The 26,576-nt window shown below is 36.3% G+C and overlaps 1 protein-coding gene and 1 pseudogene across 1 annotated transcript in view; both read right to left on the bottom strand.

Annotated features, from left to right (window-relative positions):
- LOC150093385 (uncharacterized) overlaps positions 1 to 26,576 on the bottom strand; it is a 334,426-nt gene that overhangs the window by 46,447 nt on the left and 261,403 nt on the right. The window contains exons 14-15 of the mRNA XM_090414082.1: positions 25,463 to 25,614; positions 9,060 to 9,165 (exon numbers count right to left, since the gene is read on the bottom strand). Of these exons, the coding sequence (XP_090270208.1) occupies positions 9,060 to 9,165; positions 25,463 to 25,614 (258 nt within the window). The remainder of the gene's footprint in view (positions 1 to 9,059; positions 9,166 to 25,462; positions 25,615 to 26,576) is intronic.
- Positions 1,246 to 1,363, bottom strand: LOC150093386 (5S ribosomal RNA; annotated as a pseudogene).

Raw genomic sequence — 26,576 nt, forward strand, 5'->3', positions numbered from 1 at the left:
TTTAAGTAAGATAAATAAATTCCAAAAGTTTGCTCACAACATAATTGATGTACTAGGAACTAATTCCGGTAAGGTCTATCATAGTGTATTATTTCAATGTTTGAAGAATTGTGTGTTAATTACACTATGCTTAATCTAACTTTAACTGTGGAAACTCTTCGTGATTGAGAGTTGGAGATAAGAATTGTTTGAAAGATATTTTCAACTATTAGTGCATGTGATATTTTGAACTTATAGCATGACTGAGAAATGTGTGAAAACTGATTAGATTGGATATTCTATTATATTTATTTAAGTGTAGAAACTTTGTAACCCAGAAGCTGAGAAAGTGCATGTGAAGACTTGAAAGATTGTGCTAATGTGATTAACTTGACTTAATGTTTGACTTGTTTCTACTATTAAAAATTAGAAGTAAAATTTATGTATGTGTTATATGACCTATATTAAATGCTTCATTTGTTAATCTAACTATTGTATTTGCCTGAATTTCTTTTTACTGCACCGTTCACAAAAATTCGAATCTAGCGGGAATCCCAGAAAGAAAATAAATACTTCGGCCTGAATGAATGAAAAGACTGCTAACTAACTTTGAGTTGATCCCACTATTTCATATAGAATTATCTAAGGATAGAGTGGCGCAGTATAATAGAAATTTCTCTACCCTTGGATTAGTGATCAATTTACAATTAGTTGTGTTTTATTTTATGAAAGTGACTTGTAACAAGATGGCGGATTCGAACACAAAATGAAGAAAACAACGTCACGACACCTGCATGTGTATTCATCTTCCAAGTCAAAACCACATAGTCACTCTGTCCAACTGTCATCTCACTTATTATCAGCTATTCTGATGCTGTATAATGCAGCATCAGAATAGCTGATAATAAGTGAGATGACAAGAGAACCTCTTGTTCTCTTTATTACATGTTGCCTAAGACATTTGTCTCTCAAGAATTCTAGAAATTCCATTCCCTTATTGCTACATGCATCTTCCTCTCTCCAATTTATACTGCTGTAGTTAAAATCTCCCATACAATTATTCTTCTTGCATTTTTGTGAAGCTCAACTGTCTGAACATCTCCTGGTTCCCACCCTCTGTGCTCCTTGGTTTGTAGTAATACCCTACTAAATATCCAGTCTTGCCCACCTCTACCTCACACCATATGTTTTCAAAATCATTAGTGTAACTGCCCTCGAAAGCCTCCACTCTTAGAGGAGATAAGTCGTCACTATTAATATGATTAATGCCAGCAGCACCCAGGGTTCCCAGCTGGTACCCTCCCAAGTACTAGCTAAGCTCAGGTTTGCTTAACTTCAGTGATCAGACGAGAACTGGTGCTTTGAAACCAATCTGGCCGCTGACATGTTACCTGATTCAATGCTTTTTAGTTTCTCCTACATCAAATTTACAGTCCTGTTCTTTATAGCTAGTGGAAGAACATTTGAGTCATCATCTGGTAATTTTGATTTAAAGAACACTGGTTTAATTAAGTCATGCTAATTGTTTGGCATTGCATCTTGTTCATCATATCTTACTATCATGACAGTTGTCATATATACATTGTTTAAATTATTGTTGCTTAGTCCTCCACCATTTAAGAATCAGAGTTTTGGAAAATATATTACAGAATCTGTATAATGCTATGCTTATGGTATATATGCTTCACACACACACATATATATATATACCTTTTCTCTCCGCCAGTAACATTTGTACCTAGTAGATGGGAATGACATTGGGAATAGCTGTGAGAAGTGAAGATCAATTCTAGTTTTAGGGGTAGTAGGGATGTGTGTGAAAAATTATTATAACTGTGCATACAACTGTGTGCCAAGAGTGATAATGTGATTAAGTGAAAACACAGAATAGGGAAATAAAAGTTGCAAGTAAAAGAAAAAATGTATATGGTAGAATGATTTTAAAGAATTCTGATGGTAGGGAGGTAACCGAATCAGTTGATACAGTGGAATTATTGAGCGAGCACTTTGCAAGAGTATATCATCCAGGTGGTGACATTGCAGGAATGAATGAACCAATAGCTGATATGGGAATTGTGGTGAATGAAGCGGAGGTGAATAGTCTATTACAAAACCTCAATGTCAATACATCTGTGGGATTGGATGGTATACCAGAGAGAGAAGAAAAAAAAAAAAGAAGGGATCATCTCTGGCTGTGTTAGCAAGGCCCTGAGGATAATTGCTTGGGGAATAGTCAGTGAATGAATGAATGAATATGATAGATGGGCTGTGAGTGCTTTGATAGTGAATGTGCGAGTGTGGTACTCTTGTGATGATTTGTGGAACTTCATGGAGAAGCATGGTTAATAGTAACAGTAATATTAAAGCAAGTTTCACAGCTTAAACATGTAACAAAAATTATACAGAATTTATTTAAAACTCCAATATATTTCATTCAATTTTACATGAACATCATCAAGGAGATAGACCATTAACTACATTCAAAATATAAATTCAAAATAATGAGTCATAAATGATGCATATCAAAATCATTATTTTGATTCATCTTTTGAATGTAGTAAGCCATCTATCTCCTTCACAATGTCCACATAGCATTGGATGAAATATATTGGAGTTTAAATATATTGGAGTTTTTAAATAAATTCTATATAATTTTTGTTACATTTTGTGTAAGCCATGAAACTTACTTTAACATGTTTAGCGCACATGTTCCATTAAAGCTATTAATAACAATAATAATGATTATTATTTTCATTATCATTATTATTATGATGAGCATCTCTGTGGGGTTGGAAGACTCATTGTGAGAGGTCCATAACAACTATTATTCATACAAGACATATCATACATCTCCTTAAACTCATTCACTGTCAGAGCACTCACAGCTGCTTCTCATAATCGATTCCAGTCATTCATTCACCTCTCTCCAAGCAAAAAATCAACCTAGTTTTCATATCTTTACAGTCCACTCTTAAACAACTTCCAGAAGTGAACTTAGTTCTCTCTCAACTTGTCATGTATGGAAAAATTTCCTTTTTTTATTTTTTATCAATCTTAAAGAATCCTTTTAATAAATTATGAGTTTCTATCATGTTCCTTATTTTCCTCCACAACTAAAATTTGCAACCTACAACTTTGGTCTGTAGTAATGGGAGTATTTTTCACACTGCCAATTTATTTAAATCATCATCTTTAGTAACTATTGTCATCCCCAGTTTTGCATCATCAGCAAAAAACTGAATACTCTTCCACCCTCATATAATTCCGTATATCATGAATATACAAATTAAATAGCAGTGGCCCTTGTACAGACCCTTGAGACTCTATATTCTCTTGGATTCTGCTCTCATATACTATTCACTGGTGTCTGTCAGCCTCCCAAAATCATGCCACTAACTTCATAGCTGTTCTCATTTGTATCAACTTATGTAATAGTTTTCCATGCAGTATTCTCAAATGCCTTTGTAAAGTCCAGCAGTATCTGAACAGCCATTTTCTTTTTCTAGCTTAATTGTTACTTTATTGTCCACCTTGCCTTTCACTTCTGTTCCTCAATCTTTTCAAATTGCCCAATTTATCTTGCACACATACACTTCAGCTTATTCCGGAATTTCGTGTACTCTATTCTAATCCTCATAAGCCTCAGTAGTGCATTTGGAACAATGATGGGACATTGCTTTTTTGTATAATAACACATGTGGAGTATCCATATAACTAGAAAATAACATGTCTACCATGTTCAATAATCGTACTGATAATGTCTTATGATACATAAGATGAAATATTTACATAATAAAATAAAAAATTTATTTTACTGTGGCATATGTGTTATTCTCTAGTTATGGGACATTGCATTATTTAAATGGAAAAATCTGAGTTCAAGTTGGTCCATGGTGTAAGGAATGCTCCCTACATTGATAGATTGAGAGTTTGTGGATTATAGAAGTCGGTTGACAGGCAAAGAAGAGGAGATTTGATAGAAGCATTTAAGTTACTATGAGGTTTTATAAGATTGATGCAGGGGGAACTATTTTAGCAGTGGGTGGAAGAACAAGAGGTTATCCCTGGAAAGTAAGTAAAAGTGTGGTTAACAAGGGTGTGAGGACTAGATTTTTTACTTGGAGAGTGGTGAGTGAATTTTTACATTGCTTGACTCAGTTGTGAGTGCTTAGTTCATCAATGAGTTCAAGAAGAGGTATGACAGATATTGTGTGGATAGTTTGGGTCTCCCACAATGAGTCTACTGACTCCATGGAGATGTCAGTATAATAATAATAATAATAATAACAACAACAATAATAATAATAATTCATTCAAGAATGTGCCTCTGTAGCGCAATTGGAAGAACGACAGTACATTGTGCCCTTCGATTGGAATAGGCCTAAGTTCGATTCTCGTCGTGATGGGAGGAATCTTTATGTGGACTTTTTCAATCATAGGTGAGTTAGCCGATCTCATACAGACGTAGCAGGGTTTTTTCTCCCAGAAACTCGGGTTTTTCATCCCGCATACAGACAAATCGGCCCTTCAGAACACACGCAATTTACAGACAAAAAATACTAGTTGTGGTGGGCGGTAGATGGCGTTGATGGAGATGATTGGTAGGGGCTCGGTATAGTGGTGGAGACAGTTGTATAGTAGGTGCCCTCCCGCGATGAGTCTTCGGACTCCTTGGAGGTGTGACAAATAATAATAATAATAAATGCAAGGTGTGCTGTGTAGATGGTGAATTATGTAGTGTTTAGAAGTGATAAATCACATAGTGTGGATGGTGAATTCTGTAGACAGTAGCTGTGTGGTATTAAATGATCTACTATGATGAATCCTAGGATTCCATGGAGGAGTGACATAATAATAATAATAAGTGAAATAACGTGCTGTTAGAAAGCTCCTGAAAGATCTGTGATTTTTGTTGATTTGTTGATTGTTTTCTTTGATCTGATGGTATTTTTGGTGTATTATTGTGGTTTTTGGTGTGATTGTTGTACTACAGAGTTTTATAGCATAATTACAGAAATAATTCCAAATTAACTACGAATTTGTTATTATTAGACCTTAGAGCAGTACCGGCAGAAAAACATGGTGACGGCTTTGTCATTCCATGATTTTAATTTAGACTACAGTCATTACGTCAAGTGTGAGGTGTGCTATATGTACTCTTTCGATTACATAAATTTGTCGATATTTAGGGCGGATGGAAAGAGGGTGTGTGTGTGTGCGCGAAGTGCAACCTGAATGAGGAATTGATGAATGCAAATATGAAATTGATGACAGAAAGTGTTAGTAGCGAGAATGTCACAGGGAAAATGAGTGCACATTCGAAAAAGAAGGATGGTGTAAAAGAGAGGCGAAAGAATTAAAAAATCTGTACTGGATGTTAAAAAGGATGAAAGTGAGGCGAGAGTGGTGGAAGGAAACAAAATTGAGAGAATGAATGAAACTGGAAATGGCATGATGCAGGAATCGAAAGTGACGAGAGTGGCAGAAGGAAATTGGAAACGGCATGATAAAGGAATCGAAAGTAGAAAAAATCGAAAGAATGAATGATAGCGAAAGTTGGACGCACGTTGGACCAAAAGTACGGAAGCACAGAAGGATGAATGAGAGTGAAAGTGAGAAGAGGGGGTCGAGTGTTAGAAAATTAGGAAGATTGAATGATAGAGAGAATGTGATGCGAGATCCGGAAGTTGAATTCAATTGGATGAGGAAAGAGAGGAAATAGAGGCTGAATGAAATTAAGAAAATTTGGTTAAAAAATATTAAAACAAATCATGATGGCATGAAAGAGTTCACGAAATATGAACGAGTGGCGTTGTATGGTGACTCCATTATTAAAGGTGTGCTGGATGATAAGATGCATAAGGTATGTTTTCCAGGTGGTAAAATGAGTAGAGTGATTGCGGCATTGGATATGAGGAGGGAGCGAGCAAAGGAGTTAATGGTTTTAATCGGTACGAATGATTTGACAGAGGACAAAGAGAGCGTCAGAATGGATATTAGGAGGCTGCTTAGAAGGATAAAAGAGAATAGCGTGACAGGAAGGGTGGTCAGCTTGTTGCCTAGGTATGACTGTGGTGAGATGAGGCGGAGAGCAAGAATTATGAATGATATGCTGGCTGAAATGTGTGAGGAGACAGGAGTGCAGTTTTTAATGTGTGGAATGAGTTTGAGGGATGAAGTGAGCTATATGGGAGCGATGGGCTGCATTTGAGTGGTTATGGTGTGAGTCACCTGGAGAGACTGCTGCTGGAAAGTGGAGAAGTGAATAGAAAGAATGAATCAGATCAAGCAGGAAGTGATGTGAAGAGCAGGAGAGTAAGATAAGAGAGATTGAAGAGGTGATTATGAATGAGGAAGTGAGTGGTATGAGTATAGAAAATGAGAGAATGGGCGTGCAAGAGGAGCAGGGAAATGGGGAGGCTCGGGGTAGACAGGGGTACACAGCGTAAGAAAGGTGGATGCTCCAAGAGAAGGTGAGAGCATGTGTAGGCAGGAAAGGAATGGGATGACCTGGGAACAAGAGGAAATAGTTCGAATTGAAAAGGGTTTTAAAATGAAGAAGCAGAAAGGGAAATGAAAAAATGAAAAGGAAAGTCACTAGCGGAGTGCCTCAGGGATCTTTAGAGCCATTACTGTTAAACTTGTATGTTAATGATATAGGTGAAGATTTCGATGGAGATATTCAATTGTTTGCAGATGATGCAAATTTGGGACACACCATGAAGAGTAGTGAGGATGTTGTGATCTTGCAGGAAGGCTTGAATAAATTGAGTGAATGGGCATGGAAATGGCGATGTGAGTTCAATGTTGCAAAATGTAAGGTTTTAAAATTTGGAAAACAAAGATGGGATGCAGAATTTATGCTTGGTGAGGATACATTGTTGGAGGTAGAATAAGAGATCTCGTGGTGATAGTGGATAAGGATCTAAAATTTAGGGGCCGCATAGCCAAAATTGTGAAGACAACACAAAGGCTTCTGGGAATGATGCGGAGGAAACTGACGTGTAGAAGTATGGAGATTCTTGTTCCATTGTATAATGCTTTGATTAGGTCACACATGGACTATTGTGCCCAGATTTGGTCACCTGGTTTTCAGAAGAATGAAGAGATGTTGGAAAGGGTCCAAAGGCGACTGACTAAGGTAGTTTCTGACCTCTGGAATGTCGAGTATGGGAAAGATTGAGGAGATGCAATTTGCAGAGTCTGGTGGACAGGAGGAAGAGGGAAGATATGACAGAGATCTACAAGTTGGTAAGGGGTTGTTATAGGATCGATGCTGGAGAAGTTCTACAGAAAATAGTGGGAGATCAGGGGAGAACAAGAGGTCATCCCTGGAAACTGCATAAAGAAGGTGTGAGTAGGGGAGTGAGAGGCAGGTTTTTTTGTGCAGAGTTGTAAATGATTGGAATGCCTTGCCTGAGAGTGTGGTGTCTGCAGGAGTTTGAATGTGTTCAAAGCACGGTATGATGAGCTGTGTGTGTGTGTGTGATAAAGGGATCTCCCAGATGAATCTTTGACTCCATTAGTTCTTGAGTAATAATAATAATAATCTGTCCACAATACTTTTGTCTTTATTCATTCATCACTCTTTCACATCCTCTCTGAATTCCTTTTCACACTCCTTCACTTGTATTGCTCTGCCACTTTGCCTCAATTCTTTATGCTTACCTTTTGTGTCTAATACTCACTTCCCATTTTCATAACAATGCAATTTAGACAGCTTCTGAGCTATTCATTCTTTTTATCTGCGGTTCAGGAATATCTTTTTCATATCTATGTTTGAGTTATCACAATACAGTTATTGAGGCATCAACCTCAAAACCATAAGGAAATCATTAAACTTTATTATTAATTCATTAATCATGAAGGTATAGCTACAAAAAAGCATGAAGAAAAGTCGAGAGAGAGAGAGAGAGAGAGAGAAGAAAGAGGAAATTTGTTTTTATAAATATTTTGGTGCTTAAGACAAGTTTTTTTTTTTTTTTTTTAAGTGGATATGATGTGGTTGGATTGAGTTTCTCTGATCTTTGTATTTTCTTGATGTCTCATGACAGAAAATATCTACTCAAAAATTAAAGATGTCAAGAAATTATATTCTTGGTTTAATATCCAAGTGTAAACAAACAAAATATTATTATTATTATTATTATTACGTGACACCTACAGGGAGTCCAGAGATTCATCGAGGGAGGGCTCTTACTCTATGACTCTCTGTCTCCACCGTTCAATCCACCAACTCCATCTACCTCTCACCACCACCACCACCACTAGTATGTTCACAGACAATCACAAACATCCATGGCCACAGCGGGATTTAAAACGGCAGCCTTTTGTCCTGTTGTCCTGTCCTGAAGCATTTTCAGGACAGGGCAACTCGTATATAGAAACTAATGACTTCACATCACTTGCTTTAGTATCCCATAATGCAAAGCACATATCCTTACAGATATAATGCTATGCATTATGGGAAAGGTCAAAACTGGTCTGGGTAGTAACCCTTCTCATAATAGCATTATACATGTCCATAAGGATATGTGCAAAGCACATATATAAAGGTCAAAACCAGTCTGGGAAGTGACCCTTCCCATAATGCATAGCATTATACATGTCCATAAGGATATGTGCTTTGCATTATGGGATACTAAGGCAAATGATGTGAAGTCATTAGTTTCTATATACGAGTTGCCCTGTCCTGAAAATACTTCAGATGCAAACTTTATTTGCTTGCACTTGGATGAAGGATTAAACCAAGAATATAATTTCTTGGCATCTTTAATTTATAGTATAACCAAGTTGGAAGTTGGAAAAACTTCCAATGTCTACTCAAAAGAACTAAGAGAAAATATAAATAATGTGAAGAAGACTCCAGCAAACTTACAAAATTCCAGTCAAAAGCATTAGCAAGTGAATAATATGTACAATGATAAGCTAACATATAAATTAATAGTTTGTATGTCTCTTGACTTGTACCTGGTATGAAGTTAAACAGGAAATAGTATACACCCTTATGAAATTGAAGAATTTTTAGAGAATAGAAATTCTTGCAGCATAGTTATTTATTATATAGTTTGACAACTTACCTTCTGCACTTGTCTCCCTACATTCTCCTTTTGTGAGCATGTCATACATATAGGTATTGTAATTTCTCGTATAGCACACTTTAATATCACCTTCAGCACCAGTGAACTATAAAATAAAATTAGTTTTTATGAAAATCATAAGTAATAGTATTACAGAATAATAATTTTCAGCATTTTTCCTCCTTTGCATACCACCTCCAAGTATAATATAGAGTAACTGGGGAGAGAAAAAAGACTAAGGAAACTTTTAAGAGGAGGGGTGAGGGAAAAACCAAGATACGTTTGAAGAAGCTTAATTTTAGACAAGGAATAATTTTGTAGGAAGACCACCTTTCTCCTTTATATATATATATATATATATATATATATATATAACTCATTCATCCCATCTTTGTTAGGCTCAATGGCCTATTACACCCAAGTAACTCAGTTACTTGGGAATCCAATACTGCTTATGATAGGGTGGTTAATCTTATCTGCATTGTCTACTATGACTGTAAATTGACAAAATAGATAGGATTGACCACCTGTAAACTGCCCGTTTTATAGGATGAAAACTTGAGTTTCTGGTAGTGAAAACCTTGTCACCTTAATGTGAGACCAGCTAATTCATTTGAGCTGAAGAGCCCTGATAAAGGTTCTGCACATCCTAAATAGAATTCATACCTAGGTTTATCAACCAAAGGGTTTCTATAGTAAGTGAGCTATGGAGGCTCTCATGAACACTATGTTGACAAAAGTATTTCAACACCTTTTGTGCCATGCAAATTTCAGATCCTACCGCATGCAAATATTCAGAGTGTCTGTGTAAGTTTGCTAATACACCCTCTGTCCAAAAAGAAACCAAACTTTTGATAGAAAATAAACAGAAGCCAATTATAATTATTCAAATCATTTATTTCAATCAATATACTCTCCCTCAGCTTCGATACAGCGTTTGGCATGGTCAATTAATTCGTTAAATGAGTTTTTTATATTGGTTTTTGGGATACTGTTGAGGATCGTGATTACTGCCGCTTGAACATTTTTTGTGTTGTATTGTTGTGTTGTATCTCTTTCCTTTCATCGGCAAATGAAGTTGGGGAAAGAGAAAGAAGTCACAGGGTGCTAAATCAAGAATACGGCAAGATCCAACACACAAACTTAGTTTTTGCTCAAAAACTCTCTCACAATGTTCGAACGATGAGATAGCGCATTATCGTGCAAAAGTGACCAAGCTGTCTGCATCACGATATTCATGCCATATGCGATGAATTCTCACTATCAATCGGTTCAAAACTTCGAGATAAAACTCACCATTGATCATTTGGCCAGGTGGAACAAATTCTTTGTGGATAATGCCCTTGGAATCATAGAAACAAATCAGCATTGTCTTTACTTTTGACTTCTCCAAGCGACTTTTTTTTCAGATGCCCCTCTTCTGGTGGTTTCCACTCAGCACTCTGGTGGTTTGTTTCAGGCTCATACTCAAAACACCATGTTTCGTCACCAGTAACGATCATTTCAAGCAAGTTTGAGTCCTTAAGAGCAGTTTTAATGAGGTCCTTGGAGTGTTCAATTTGATACATTTTTTGGTTGTTGGTCAACTTGTGGAGAACAAATTGCGAATTCAATTTACGAACCCAAACTCTCGGTCAAAATGTTGTGCACGGTTGATTTTGGAATCCCGAATTCAGCTTCAATCAATCTCATGGACGATTTCGGGTTTTCTTTGATGAAATCATGCACTTTTTGGATGTTAACTTTGCTCAGTTCAGTTTTTGGATGGCCTGGCTTTTTGTTGTCCTCAAGCGTCTCACAATCACTTTGAAATCGCTTAAACTTTGGACTGGTGCTTTCACATTCTTCCTGGACCAGAAGATTGGAAAAGGGTTCTGTGGAGCGATGAATCACACTTCCAAATGTTTCACTCTCATGGTCGTATTGAGATCTAGAGATTACTTGGGAAACAGTTCTGGCAGGACTGCATCATTCCAACTGTCAAGTTTGGTTGAGGCACGATAATAGTACGAGGATTTCAGTTGGATGGGGCTTGGTTCATTGGTGGATGTGCCCAAAACCATGACATGGGGATCTGATGGGTACCTGGATATTATTATTATTATTCGTGATGCCTCCAAGGAGTCCAAAGACTCATCGCAGGAGGACACCTAAAACTGTCTCCATCACTACACCAAACCTCTACTACTAATCATCTCCATCAACGGCATCTACTGCCCACCACCACAACTAGTATTTTTTGTCTGTAAATTGCGTGTTCTGAAGGGCCAATTTGTCTGTATGCAGGATGAAAAATCCGAGTTAAAGGGAGAAAAAACCCTGCTACCCCCATATGAGATCGGCTAACTCACCTTCAGTTGAAAAAGTCCATGTAAAGATTTCTCCCATCATGACAAGAATCGAACTTAGGCCTATTCCAATCGAAGGGCGCAATGTACCGCCGTTCTTCCAATTGCACTATGGAGGCACGTAAAGGCACATCCTGGACAACTTTATGTGGAAGCACTTTGGCAGTGGCCCTTGCATGTTTCAGCATGACAATTCTCTATGCCATGGTACACTGCATGTCCGAGACTGGTTACCAGAAAGCAATGTTAATGTGCTGGGCCAGCCTGCTCAGAGACCATACTTCATCCCTATTAAACATCTTTGGACTGAATTAGAATGCCAAATTGGCTCAGGACCACAGAGGCCAGCATCAGCAATGGGGGGGGGGGAAGCTTTGTGCAAGGAATAGAAAAATATTCCTGTTGCAACATATCAGAAATTGGTTGAAAGCATGCACTTAAGGTAGTTGTCATTCAGGCCAAAGGTGGTCTCACTTAGTACTAGAAATGTAATTAAAATGCATTTTTTGACCACAACTAGGTATCCAAAATCCTTTTGTAAAATAGTGTGTGTGTGTGTGTGTAATTAAAAAAATTATAAATAAATAAATCGGGGGGACCCTGTAACCCCTAGAGAGCACGTCCCCTGGGTGGCGGATAGGGGAGCCTACCATGTGTGTGCGTGTGCATGCATGTATGGTGGGGATGGTCCGAATATAGTGAATAAGGACTCGTGGACCAACTGGGCCAATCATCTTGATTGTAAGAGAAACAGCACTCCCATGGACCCCTAGCTGGATCTATCCTCTTCTTCTTCTACTTTGAGGAAGATCCACTTACTTTAATCTTTCCTATAAGGCCTTATCAGCCAAATCTTCTTATTTTATGACCCTTATGCTATTAGAGTACTCGAGGGCCATGGGATCTTTTCTGGCCTTACAACTATGCCCTCTCTATAAACCTTAGTATAATTCTTCTATAATCTACTCTTTTCCCCTTCAATATACTCTATTCCTCGTATGGGTTTAAATTTGGAAGAAGGCTAGTTCAGAAACCTTAAGGTAGCAGCCCTACCACCGAACTATTCCATTGTCAGGCTAGTCCCCTTACATGGAGAACATAATTCTACTTGTAAGCTGACAGAAAAAGATAATCAGATTGAATCTATGGGAAACGACCCTGGAATGGAAAAGGTAAAACAAAAATAGCATATAAAGATATAGAATTAAACCAACTATTAAATGAAAGAAATTTTAAAATATCAGTAAAACAAAAAAGAAATTAAAAGGAACTATGAGAACCAAAAATTTTAATGTGATATACAGTGGAGTCGACAGAGACCAAAGAGCACACACAGTAGTCATGATTTGGATTCATAACTCCCTTTCAAAACAGTTAAAACATTATAAATTATGGAATGAAGAATGATAGAAGCTAGAATAAAAATAGATAGAGGCTATTTAACAATAATTGGTTTATATGCCCCAGAAGAAGGAAGAGAACAGGATAATATTGATTTTTATAATCAGCTGCAAAACATATATAATAAAATAAATAAAAATAATTATGTAATTTTAGCAGGAGACTTAAATGCAAGAATTGGAAACACGAAAATTAATAATAATATAGGAATACATGGAGAACATACTCTAAACAGGAATGGTAAAAAATTGACTGACTTTGTAGTTTATAATAACCTAAAAATAATGAATTCCTTCTATAAACATAAAGACATACATAAATATACTTGGGCAGCAAGAGGATGATGGAAATCAATATTAGATTACTTTATATTAAATGACATCAAAATTTTCACTAGATGTTAGAGTTCACAGAGGATATGAAATAAGCAGTGACCACTTCCTTGTTAAAATAAAATTAAGATTACCACCTAAATGGCTACAAGTAACAAGAACAGAAAGAAAATTGAAACATTTGTTTATAAAACTAGACTATTGAATGACAGGAATGCACAATGGCTATATGAACAAAGAATTAACCAATATCTTGATAAAATAAAACAAAATGAAGAAATAGAAATAGAATGGCTTAATATTGAAGAAATAAAATGGCTTAACATTGAAGAGGGCGCTAGTGGGTCAAGCGCTATGGACGTGTTTCGAAGAGCTCCTGATTTAGATAAGTTTTACTAGGAATAATTAAGTATATATGCGTAATTGTTTAAGTAAGAGCGGATGTAAACGTTGTACGCTACCGATATTATTAGTGTGGGGTTTTTTTTCTTGCTTAAATTAATACGAAAACTTAAATATTAGACCGAGTAACCTGCAGAGAAAAAAAAAAAAAAATGGCGGCGGCATTGTCATTCCATGATTTTAATTTGGATTTCGGTTCGTTAAGTGTGAGGTCTGTTATATGTATTCCTTTGATTACATAAATGATTTGTGGATGGTTAGTGCGGATGGAAGAAGGGTGTGTGCGAAATGTGACCTGAACGAGGAATTGATGAATGCGAATATGAAGGTGATGACAGAAAGTGCTAGTACCGATTGTGTCGCGAGTGCACGTTTGAAAGAGAAGGATGGTGAGAAAGACAGAAGAAAAAATGTTAAAAAATCAAAAAAAAAGAAAAAGAGCGATTTGACAACCGTAACGGATGTTAAAAGGGATGAAAGTGAGGAGGAAAGAAACGAAATTGAGAGAACGAATGAAAGTAGAAATGGCGTGATGCAGAAATCGCAAGTAAAAAATATCAAAAGAATGAATGACAGCGAAAAAAGAATGACTGATGGCAAAAGTTGGATGCATGTTGAAACGAAAGTACTAAACCAAAGAAAGATGAATGACAGTAAAAGTGAGAAGAATGATACCGAAAGTTGGACACATGTTAGTCCGAAAGTATGGAAACAAAGAAAGATATGTGAGAGTGAAAGTGAGAAGAATGATAATGAAAGTTGGACATATGTTGGACTGAAAGTACGGAAACAAAGAAGGATGAATGAGAGGGAAAGTGAGAAGAGGGGGTCGAGAGTTAGAAAGTTAGAAAGATTTAATGATAGAATGTGTCGCGAGGTTCGGAAGGTGAATTGGATTGCATGAAGCAAGAAATGAAATGGATGCAGAATGAAATTAAGAGAATTCAGGTCAAAACTATTAAAATAAATCATGATGGCATGAAAGAGTTAACAAAAGATGAGTGAGTGGCGTTGTATGGTGACTCCATTATTAAAGGTGTGCTAGAGGATAAAATGCACAAGGTATGTTTTCCAGGCGGTAAAATGAGTAGAGTGATTGGGGCATTTAATATGAGGCGGAAACGAGCAAAAGAGTTAATTGTATTAATTGGTACAAATGATTTGAGAGAGAACAAAGAGCATGTCAAAATGAATGTCAGGAGACTGCTTGGAAAGATAAAGGAGAATAGTGTGACAAGAAGGGTAGTCAGTGTGTTGCCTAGGTATGATTGTGGTGAAATCAGGCAGAGAGCAAGGATTATGAATGATATTCTGGCTGAAATGTGTGAGGAGATGGGAGTACAGTTTGTTAATGTGTGGAATGAGTTTGAGGGACGAAGTGAGCTGTATGGGAGCAATGGACTGCATTTGAGTGGTTATGGTGTGAGTCGCTTGGAGAGACTGCTGCTGGAAAGTGGAGAAGTGAATAGAAAGAATGAATCAGATCGAGAGGGGAGTGATGTGGAAGAGCAGGAGAGTAAGACAGGAGAGATTGAAGGAGTGGAAATGAATGGGGAAGTGAGTGGTATGAGTATAGAAAATGAGAGAATGGGTGTGCAAGAGGAGCAGGGAAACGGGGAGGCTCAGGGTGGACAGGGATACACAGCGTGAGAAAGGTGGATGCTCCAAGAGGAGGTGAGAGCATGTGTAGGCAGGAAAGTAATGGGATGATCAGGGATCAAAAGGAAACAGATAGAATTGCAAAGGGTTCTAAAATGAAGAAGCAGAAAGGGAAATTGCCCCAGTCCAGCATGGAGAGATCACATCGAGTGAGTGGTATCAGTGGAACTAGCTGTAGATCCAGAAATGAGTTGTTGTGTTTGTATACCAATGCTAGAAGTATAAGAAACAAGGCGGATGAAATGGTTGCACTAATTGCATCTGTGCACCCAGAGATTGTCGAAATAAGTGAGACATGGTTAGATGAGGATGACATCCTGACAGGAATAGAGATGGAAAGGTATGATGTGTTTCGTGAAGATAGAAGGGGTAAAAAGGGAGGGGGGAGTGCTATTGATGATAGAGAAAGAGTTATGTCCATACAAGGTAGAGATGCAAGAAAGAAATGGGGCCAGTGGTTTTGAGGCAGTATGGTGTGAGATAGAGGTGAATAGAATCAAATACTTGGTGGGATGTTGTTATAGACCTGGTAATGTGGATGGTGGTGATAGTGAAATGTATAATCAAATTAGCTAAGCAAATAAGAAAAGGGTGATCATTATGGGTGATTTTAATTATGGCAATATAGAATGGAATGATGAGATAGCAACTGGAAGTAAAGAAAATGAGTTTCTTGAGTTTTTGAGGGATAACTACCTCAGACAGTATGTAACAGAGGGCACACAAATATTGAGGGTCTTGGATTTGGTTATCTCATCACAGGATGTAATTATAAATGAGGTGTCAAATCATCCACCAATTGGTGAAAGTGACCATGAGGTGATTACTTGGGTGGTTGCCAGCAGTGCAAGGACCCCTGTGAAAAAAGGGTATATGTGGAACTACAAGGGGGGTGATTATGAAGAGCTCAGGAGACAGCTTGCAGGTGTAGCATGGAATGAGGAGTTAGCTGGAAAAGAGATCAATGCAGCTTGGGGGATTTTCAAAAAATATTTAGTAGATGCAATGTCTAAATGTATACCATGGGTGAGAAGGTTAAATAACGTAGGTGTGAGATGGATGAATAAAGAGATTAAGCATGCAATACAGAGAAAAAGGGCATTGTGGAGGCAGCATAAGAGAAGTGGAAGTAACCAATTTCATGAGGTCTACAAAGACCAGGCAAGGAGGGTGACTTGGTTGGTGAGAGTAGCTAAAGAGAAAGATGTTGAAAGATGTTAAAGGATTAAACTAAATTTATTATAGCTAAAGAGAGGTATGAACAGCAGTTAGCTAATGAAGCTAAAAAGAATCCTAGGGAATTCTTTCGATATGTAGCCAGCAAAAGAAAGAATGATTATGGAAGGATGACATTGATCGGAGGAAATGGTATAAAGACAGCTGTTACAGAATGTGTGGTGGAGATACTTAATGAACAGTTCATAAAGATCTTTCAATCTTGTGAATGTGACTTCATGGAGAGATTAAGAGCAGTTGATGATGGGGAGGAGAGACTGACTGTAAGTGAGCAAGAGGTGTTTGGGGAGTTGAGTAAACTAGATGTAAATAAGGCTGTGGGACTTGATAATATATCACCGCGTATTCTGACGGAATGTGCCAGAGAGTTGACACCTGCCTTGACATATTTTTTTAATACGAGTCTTGCACTTGGTCAAGTCCCTAAAGAATGGAAGGAGGGCAAGATTGTGCCACTTCATAAAGGAGGTGATCGAACTCAAGCATCAAACTATAGGCCTATCTGTGTGTCAGGTGTTGTGGTTAAGTTGTTGGAGAAGCTTGTGAGAACTAGGATCCAGAGTTGGGTTGACAACAATGATATAATCTTTGATGGACAGCATGGATTTGCTAAAGGGAGGTCATGTTTTAGTAATCTACTTACTTATTACAATAAAGTGACTGCTTCCTTGGACAGAGGAGAAGGATACACAGTAATATACTTGGATTTCGCAAAAGCTTTTGATAGAGTACCTCATGATAAGTTGACAGTCAAACTAGAGCAGATGGGGTTGGATATTAGATTAGTGCATTGGATTGGAGACTGGCTATCTGATAGGTATCAACAAGTTGTGTATGGGGGTGCAATATCCAGGAAAAGGAAAGTCACTAGTGGAATGCCTCAGGGGTCTGTTTTAGGGCCATTACCATTTAACTTGTATATTAATGACATTGGTGAAGATTTGGATGGAACAAGATTCAAAGAAAGACTCTTATTATTTTTAAATAAAATTTATTCAACTGGTATCCCCCCAATAGAATGGAAAAAAGCAATTGTGATTCCTATCTTTAAAAAAGTTAGAGATGACCCTAAAAACTATAGAGGTATCAGTATACTAAATTCCTGTTATAAAATATATAGCAGAATCTTAAATAACAAACTAATGAAATATTCCGAAAACTTTATTTTAGAAGTACAGAATGGATTTAGAAAAGGACGATGATGTATAAACCTGGCCTTTTGCCTAAAATTAATAATAGGGAAAAGAAGAGAATACAATTTAGAAACACATATTGACTTTGAAAAAGCATTTGATAAAGTTAAAAGAAGCATATTATTTAACATATTAAAAGAAAGACAAATACCCAATAATATCCTAAAAGCTGTCACAAGTATATATGAAAATAATCAAATACAAATAAGATTAAATCATGAGCTATCATATACAAGAGAGATAAACCAAGGGGTCTGACAGGGATGTCCCCTCTCAGCAACTCTTTTTAATATCTACTTAAATGAAATATGGAATAAAAATTTACATCAAGGAATTAAACTTTCTCCTACAGTAAACTTAAACACTCTCCTCTTTGCCGACGGTCAAATAATAATTACAAATTCTGAAGATAATTTACAGAAAGCTATTTTAGATCTAAATTAGATAGCCAAAGATTATGGTATGATAATATCAACAGAAAAATCAAAAACTATGGCCTTTAAAGGACAAGATCCAGCAAGAACTAAAATAGTAATAGATAAAAAGATCTTAGAACAGACATATGAAAATGAAAAAGATATAAACGTAAAAATTGCAAAATATTTAAAAATAACAGGTGTAATTAACTCTATATTTAAACCAACCCTAGTTCAAAAACAAACCAGGCTAAAAGTATACAATACATTAGCCCTACCAGTCTTAATGTATGGAAGCGAAATCTGGACAATAAAACAAAAGGACAAACAAAGATTAACAACAGCAGAAATGAAGTTTATAAGAAAAACTGCAAAGTATGCCCTATTTGATCACAAAAGAAATGAAGAAATTATGAAAGAATTAAGCCAAGAACCAGTAATAGAAAAAATTTAAAAATATAAACATAAATGGATGGAACACGTTCAAAGAATGAAAACAGAAAGATTACCAAAACAAGCCTTAAAGTACAAGCCATTAGGGAAAAAAAAAAACAGGACGTCCTCTTAAACGATTCAACAATGACTTCTAAGGCCGTAACAGGCCATGCTAGGCCTAAATCCTTGATATGCATGATGATGATGATGATAAATAAATATATATATATATATGTTTATATATTATAAATATATCATATATATATCATCATCAGTTGCATCAGTCTTGGGACTGGTAGCTCAGCAGCAATATCCTCCATTCCGCTCTGTCATTGGCTTTCTTCTTAACCTCCTGGTAACTCCTCAAACCCGTCCTGTCTTTGACTTGGTCAAGAAAGCTTTTCCTTGGTCTGCCTCTTCTTCTTTTCCCCTCTATTTTGCCTTCAGTTATTCTTTACACAAGTCCATCTTGTCGAATTATATGTACAATATGGAGCATTGCACTGCATGGATGTGAAACCTGGATTCTAGGCAGAGAAGATTGGAGGCTTTTGAAATGTGGTGCTGGCGTCGCATGAACAAAATAAAATGGACAGAAAAAAAATCAAACCAACAAGTCCTGAGAGAGATAAAAGAAATAAGAAATCTAATAAAATCGATCAAAATTAGAAGGGATAAGTGGTTTGGACATATACTTTGACATTATATATATATATATATAATTATAAAATAGTAAAGAAATTGTTACTGGAACCCTCCAATAACAATTTCATTACTATTTTATAATTTATTATTATTACTTTGATTATAATAAACAAGCGATAGACAAGGCGACATCGGACATAGAAGCAGACATTTACCAGTATATGTGATAAGTCCATATTGCTCTGTGAAATAAGAACCTATTGCAGATCTCTCACAAACCATAGCCAATTTTGCACTTTCATTGTCATATTCATGTTCAACACCTTGAAATTTATAAGAAATTGCTAAATTAATATGTGTTAAATTGTGAATGAAGCTATGTTATGTAATTTATTATTTTTCATTCACATTTAACATTGCTTATTAAATATTAATCATGGTTTATATAAAATTGTTTATTATTCCTTAATTAAGAATTACTAATTAAATATTTACTAAAAATCTGACCTGCTATTAACTTATAAAATAATAATATGTTTAGAATTTTGTGTAACTAAATATATATGGTGTAACGTAAAGTGTTAATTTATATTTAACTGTATACGTAATCAAAAAGTTAAAGAAGTAGCTTAAATATTCTGTTGTTTTTATTTGTGAAATATTTAATGTTATGTAATCACTCATGAATAATATTAGACCATACATTACATTAGCGAAATGTTTACGTGCAGTCTGTTGTCATGGAGACGCACGCGTAAACAACCACGAGTGGAGTAGAGCGTGGCGTTCGAACGTAAGGTGGGAGTGAAGGTCATATAGAGAGAGATATAGAGAGAGAAAGGAAAAGAAGAGGGAAGGTCAGAGATAAGATAGAAAGGAAGAGAAGAATTATTATTAAGAAGGAGGAGAGAGTTTTGCGGAACCAAGATTATATAATCCTCAGGGCAGAAATTTATGAGTATAGTGTTCGGAAGTGAACCTATAAGAAGTGAAACATAAAGTTTAATGTTATAAGCGAAAACTGCTGTTGTTATGAAGAAAGGTTGATGCCGTAATCAGATAAAAGGAAACTGGACAGTCAATGCGAAAATTCTGACTAGTTCCAGTTAATCTGGATTACGATTAAATTCTATGTTGCCCTAGGAAAAGGTTATATTGGTTACTTGGAGAAAAGTGAACAGGAAAAGATATTAGTACCTAATTACTGTTGTTTGGAATAGTGAAGTGCGACTTACAGTAATACAGTTTAAACTATGGAGAATATTTGTTATGTGTGTTCCGCTAATGTTAATTAAGTTAATTCATAAGTGCTCTCTCAATAATTTGATGTATTGAAGAATTTGTCTGGTAAGAGTAGTTGTATAAGTTTCTCTATTCTAGCATTAACTGTAATATATCTCCGATGCTCAAGGTCCGGGAATATATTTGCTTGGAATATAGCTTACGTAGTTTATTGCCTGCTGTGAATATAAACATTGAGCTGATAGATTTGTGAAGACTGAATAAGATGTGAAATTGTTATATTAACTTGAGATAAGAAGATTTGTGTTTTTGAGACTGTGAATAGTATATGAAAGTTAGAACATTGAATTAGCATCAGTGACCTAAGGAGAAGTGTTAAGTTAATTGTATAGTTCCATTTTAAAATAGAGTTCTTGTATTTGTTAACCATATCATATATTAAATGTTTTATTTTGTTGATCTAAATATTGTGTTTGCCTGAATTCCTTATTATTGCACCGTTCATAAATATTCGAATCTTGCGGGAACCCCAAGTAAAAATGATAATAGATGATTCGGCCTAATGAGATGACTGTTAACTTAATTTAGAACTGATCCTACTATTTATATAGACTAATCTAAGAATAGGGTGGCGCAGTATAAATATAAATTTCCCTACTTTTGGATCGGTGATCAGAGACTAGTGAGTGAACAAGAGGCATGTGGGGAATCGAGAAAAGCTGATGTTAATAAAGCTGTGAGACTTGATGACATATCATTGTGTGTGTTTTGAGGGAATGTGCCAAGGAGTTGACATCTGCCTTGACATACTCTTGTAATACGAATCCAAAGGAGTGGATTCATATTACAATCTCACCTTCATATAATGAAGGTGAGATTGTACTGCTTCATAAGAGGGATGACAGAACTCAAGCTTCAAATTATAGGCCAATCTGTGTGTCCTTGCTGTTTAACTCATTTGTTAATGATATTTCATGTGGATCTTCAAATGTTTGCTGATGATGCACATTTAAGTAGAATTATCAGGAGTATTGCTGATGTTGAAAGTTTATTTTTCACTTGGTTAGACTATAATAAATTTAGTTTAATCCTTTATCCAAGTGTGAGCAAACAAAGTTTGTGCCTGAAAATATCTTCAGGACTGGGGTAAGGTAGTACAACACCGGACAACTCATAGCAAAGGTGGACCAAGCTAACATCACTCCTATATCAATATCTCCCATAATGCAAAACACATCTCCTTGCAGATATGTATAATGTTATGCATTAAGGGAAGGGCCACTATCCAGACTAGTTTCGACCTTTATTGAGATCTCTTCAGTGGGAGCCAGGCCCAGAAGTGGAGATACCAGGCAGAAGCAATGCCGAGGTCATCTTTACCTACCAGTCCTGAAGATATTTTCAGGTGCAAACTTTGTTTGCTCACACTTGGATAAAGGATTAAACTACATTTATTATAGTCTAACCAAGTGAAAAATAAACTTTCAACATCTTTCTCTAAATCCAGAGTAATTTAATAAAAAAGTGGCACACCGTTTGGCAACTGCAATAGGTAAAGATGACCTCGCCATTGCTTCTGCCTGGTATCTCCACTTCTGGGCCTGGCTCCCATTGAAGAGACTTCAATAAAGGTCGAAACTAGTCTGGGTAGTGGCCCTTCCCTTAATGCATAACATTATACATATCTGCAAGGAGATGTGTTTTGCATTATGGGAGATATTGAGATAGGAGTGATGTTAGCTTGGTCCACCTTTGCTACGAGTTGCCCGGTGTTGTACTACCTTACCCCAATCCTGAAGATATTTTCAGGCGCAAACTTTGTTTGCTCACACTTGGATAAAGGATTAAAGTAAATTTATTATTATCATCCAGAATTTGTTTGACAACAGTGACATTCTTTTTGAAATAAGCAGATTACTAAAACATTACCTTCCTTTAGCAAATCTGCTTATACAAGGTTACAGGTGCATTGGACAAAGAAGATGAATGCACAGTAGTATACTTAGATTTTGCAAAGGCTTTTGATAGACTGCCACACAATAAGCTGAGAGTTAAACTAGAATGGATGGGGTTATATATTAGATTAGTACACTGGATTGGAGATTTATCAGTAAGTTGTATATAGTGGAGCAATATCCCAGAAGAGGAAAGTAACTAGTAATGTGTTTTAGGGCTATTAGTGTTTAACCTATGTTTTAATGATATTGGAGAAGATTTGAATGGGGATATTCAGTTGTTTTCAGATAATACAAAGTTGAGAAGAACTATGAGGAGTAGAGCAGATGTTTTGGCTTTAATACTGTGGCTTTAGAAGAGAACTTGAATAGACTAAGCAAATGAATGGGAGTTTAAGTTGAATGTTGCAAAGTGTAAGGTTTTAAAATTTGGAAAACAAAGATGGGATGTAGTATACATGGTGAGGATTTATTGGAGGAGGTGGAGGAAATAAAAGATCTGACTGTGATGGTAGATAGGGAACTAAAATTTATAGGACACATTACTAAAATTGTGAGGATAGCACAAGGAATTCTGACAATGATGAGGAGAACATTGACTTGTAGAAGTAAGTAAATTCTGGTCCATATGGACTATTGTGCAGAGATTTGGTCAACTAGTTTTTAAAAGAATGAAGAGATATTGCAATGGATCCAGAGGCAATTGATCAAGGTGGTTTCTGGTTTCTAGAATGTTGAGTATGAGGAAAGGTTGAGAAGATACAGTTTACATAGGCTAGTGGATAGGAGGAGGAGAGGTGATATGATAGAAACTTATAACTTGGTAAGGAGGTCTTATTGTTGATTAGGTTTTTTCATATAATGGTAGAAGTTTGGGAGAGAACAAAAAGTCATCCCCAAAAGGTGTATAAGGAGGATGTGAGCAAAAGAGAGAGAAGCAGGATTTCTGCACAAAGACTGGTGACTGACTGGAATGCATTGCCTGAGAGTGTGGTGTCTGCAGAGAATATGAATGTATTTAAGCCATAGTAATGATGAATTGTGTGTATGGTGTATGCTAGAGGGACTCCACAATGAGTCTTTGACTCCATGGAGGTCTGGGGGATGATGATGATGATAATAATAATAATAAGTTTAATGAAATTAATGAAATTGTTTCTGTTGAGAAAAAATTAGTTTGGTGAAATCTGGGAATATATTTCTTGTTTTAAGCTGTAGATGGGGGCTCCATCAAGAATACAGCTGGTGACACAAACACTATAAACATGTATAGATGCACGTACAGATGGTGAAACAATTGCTGAGGATCATTCCAATTTAAGATGTCAATAATTTGAAAATTTAGTGGAGAGTTCAAACCATGTTGTTTGAACTATCTGAATTTAAACATTTAATGCAAACAGTTCAAACTACTTGGTTTGAACATGATCATTCCATCAACCAGACACACTCTAACAGAGTTCAGCTGATACATGCCAAGATAATTTCCTTTAGGTATTTTAGTTATTGAAATAGACCTGTGCTTATTTGCAAAATTTGTCACACTCAAATTATACTTTTGTATAATTTGAGTGTGACAAAAATATAAAAAACTGGTAATCAAAATTAAAAAAAAAAGTGCCTCCTACTGCCTAAAGACCTTCCACATACCCTTTGGAAGGTAACGTACCACATTCTGGGAAAAACTGCTCTACAGGAGCAAGGTATAAATGTTAAACATATCAAACTAATCCAATTTTTTTCCATCAAAAGTCAAGCAGCTGTTTGTACAATTAAAAAAGGGAGGGTAATTCTCAATCATCAAAGATGTTAAAGAAGAGTATGGGGGAGTGATATCCAGGAAAAGGAAAGTTACTAGTGGTGTCCCTCAGGGGCTGTTTTAGGGCCATTGCTGTTTAACTTGTATATTAATGATACTGGCGAAGATTTGGATGGAGATAATCAGTTGTTTGCAGATGATGCAAAGTTGGGACGAACCATAAAGAGTAGTGAAGATGTTGTGGCCTTGCAAGAAGACTTGGATAAATTGAGTGATTAGGCATGTATATGGGGATGTGAGTTCAATGTTGCAAAATGTAAGGTTTTAAAATTCGGAAAACAAAGATGGGATGCAGAATTAATGCTTGGTGAGGATATATTGATGGAAGTGGAAGAAATAAGAGATCTGGGGCTGATAGTGGATAAGGATCTGAAATTTAGGGCACACATAGCCAAAATTGTGAAGACAACACAAAGGCTTCTGGGAATGATGCAGAGGACACTGATGTGCAGACGTAGGGAGATTCTTATTCCATTGTATAAGGCTTTGATTAGGCCACACATTGACTATTGTGCCCAGATTTGTTCAACTGGTTTTCAGAAGAATGAAAAGATGTTGGAGAGGGTCCAGAGGAGACTGACTAAGGTAGTTTCCAACCTCTGGAATGTGGAGTATGAGAAAAGATTGAGAAGATGTAATTTTCAGAGTTTGGCGGACAGGAGGAGGATCAGAGGAGAACCAGAGGTCATCCCTGGAATGTAATGAAGACAATAGTTGCATTCAGGAAGTTTGATTTCTTTCAGATGTTTCAATTCTCTACAGTGTTCAGTTAACTTGCTCTTCTCTTTGATCAATGTCTAATGCAAGCAGAAGAAACTGTGTGCAAACCTTTGTTTTCTTCAAATCTTAAGTAATTATTTGAAGAATTATTTTCTTATTAATATATAGATCTCCTGAAATCATTCTGAGTATTGCATTTGCACATCATTGGTTACAATTTCCTCAACTTTTTCAATTAATTCTAGTGTATGAACTGTTTTTAATGGTCCAGGATGTTCATTATCTTTTAGTGATTCTTTATCAAGATAGACAATTATCACCATAAACAAATATACTTAAGCTTTAGCTCTCATAACATTTTTTAATATAGTGAATATTGATAATGACAATGTACACACCAATCAAGGAACAATCAATCTTTTAAATCATGTGTTTTAGATGGAACCATTAATAAAATTTTTATAACACCATTCTCATTTTTATACTTCTTACCATACTAATCACTGCACTGTGTAATATGAAAAAGTAATTTCATTATGATATATGATATTAAATGTTATGTTGAAATATAACAAAAATCTAATTCACAGATATACTTACAATAAATTCATAACCAAAACTTTTTAGGAAATATTCTGGATACATAGCCCAGTACTGAACATGATTAGGAGTTACAAAACCAGTATATATGTATTTGGCTTCTGTATTGACATCCCTACTATCACATTCTTCATACTGTAAGGTAGATGGGGCTGATAAAAAAAATAGACCAATTATTATTAATGTAATATTTGAGAATATGGGTAACATGTTTTATATTATATTTAATGCACAAGTGCATGCATATAAAAATGTACAGCTATTAATCAGCAGCCATGCCCTTGTCCTCAGAACTGCTACCTAAAAATGGCATATAATCAACATATTAAAATTTTCTAGATATAGTAGGTAACTGTGATGATAATATCCTTTTCTCATAGTAGAGAGTACCAGAAATTTGGCAGGGAAAATTCTACAAACAGATAGAGGGGGACAGCCATGGGTTCACCACTCTCCTCACCCTTGGTCAACTTCTTTATGGAGACTTGAAGAGAAAGCCTTAAAATCTGCCCCACAAAAACCTACCATATGGCTTTGCTACGTTGATGATGTGTTTGCTATTTGGCCACATGGCTCCGATACACTCTTTTCCTTCTTAATGCACTTAAACAACCAACACCCCAGAATCAAGTTCACCCTGGAAAAAGAGGAAAATAACAGCCTCCCTTTTCTAGACATTAGTCACCTGCCAGCCTGATCGAACCTTGGTTTCTCAGTTTATAGAAAACCTACCCATACAGGCAGGTACATTCGCCAACAATCCCCCCCCCCCTCACAACAATACGGAGTTATTAAGACACTATACAACAGGGCTAAACTAATCTATTCAAATGACAATGCTCTAACTACTGAACTAAATCTCATCCTTAATACTTTCTCAGCCAATGGCTACAACCCCCCCAAAAAATACTAAAATCAGTAAACCACAGCCCCCCCCCTTCACAAGAAAGATTACTCTACCATTCCCTACATCTGAGGCACCTCGGAAAAATTACCAAAATCCTGAATAAACATGACCTGACCTCTTGTTACAGATCATATAGAAAATTGGCATCCCTTATCTGCTCCACTAAAGACCAGCCACTTCCCCTACACCTATCTGGTGTATACCAGA

This window comes from Typopeltis vanoorti, chromosome 24 (assembly GCF_054136105.1).
Source record: "Typopeltis vanoorti isolate ZY-2024b chromosome 24, IOZ_Tvanoo_1.0, whole genome shotgun sequence".
Classification (NCBI taxonomy): domain Eukaryota; kingdom Metazoa; phylum Arthropoda; class Arachnida; order Uropygi; family Thelyphonidae; genus Typopeltis; species Typopeltis vanoorti.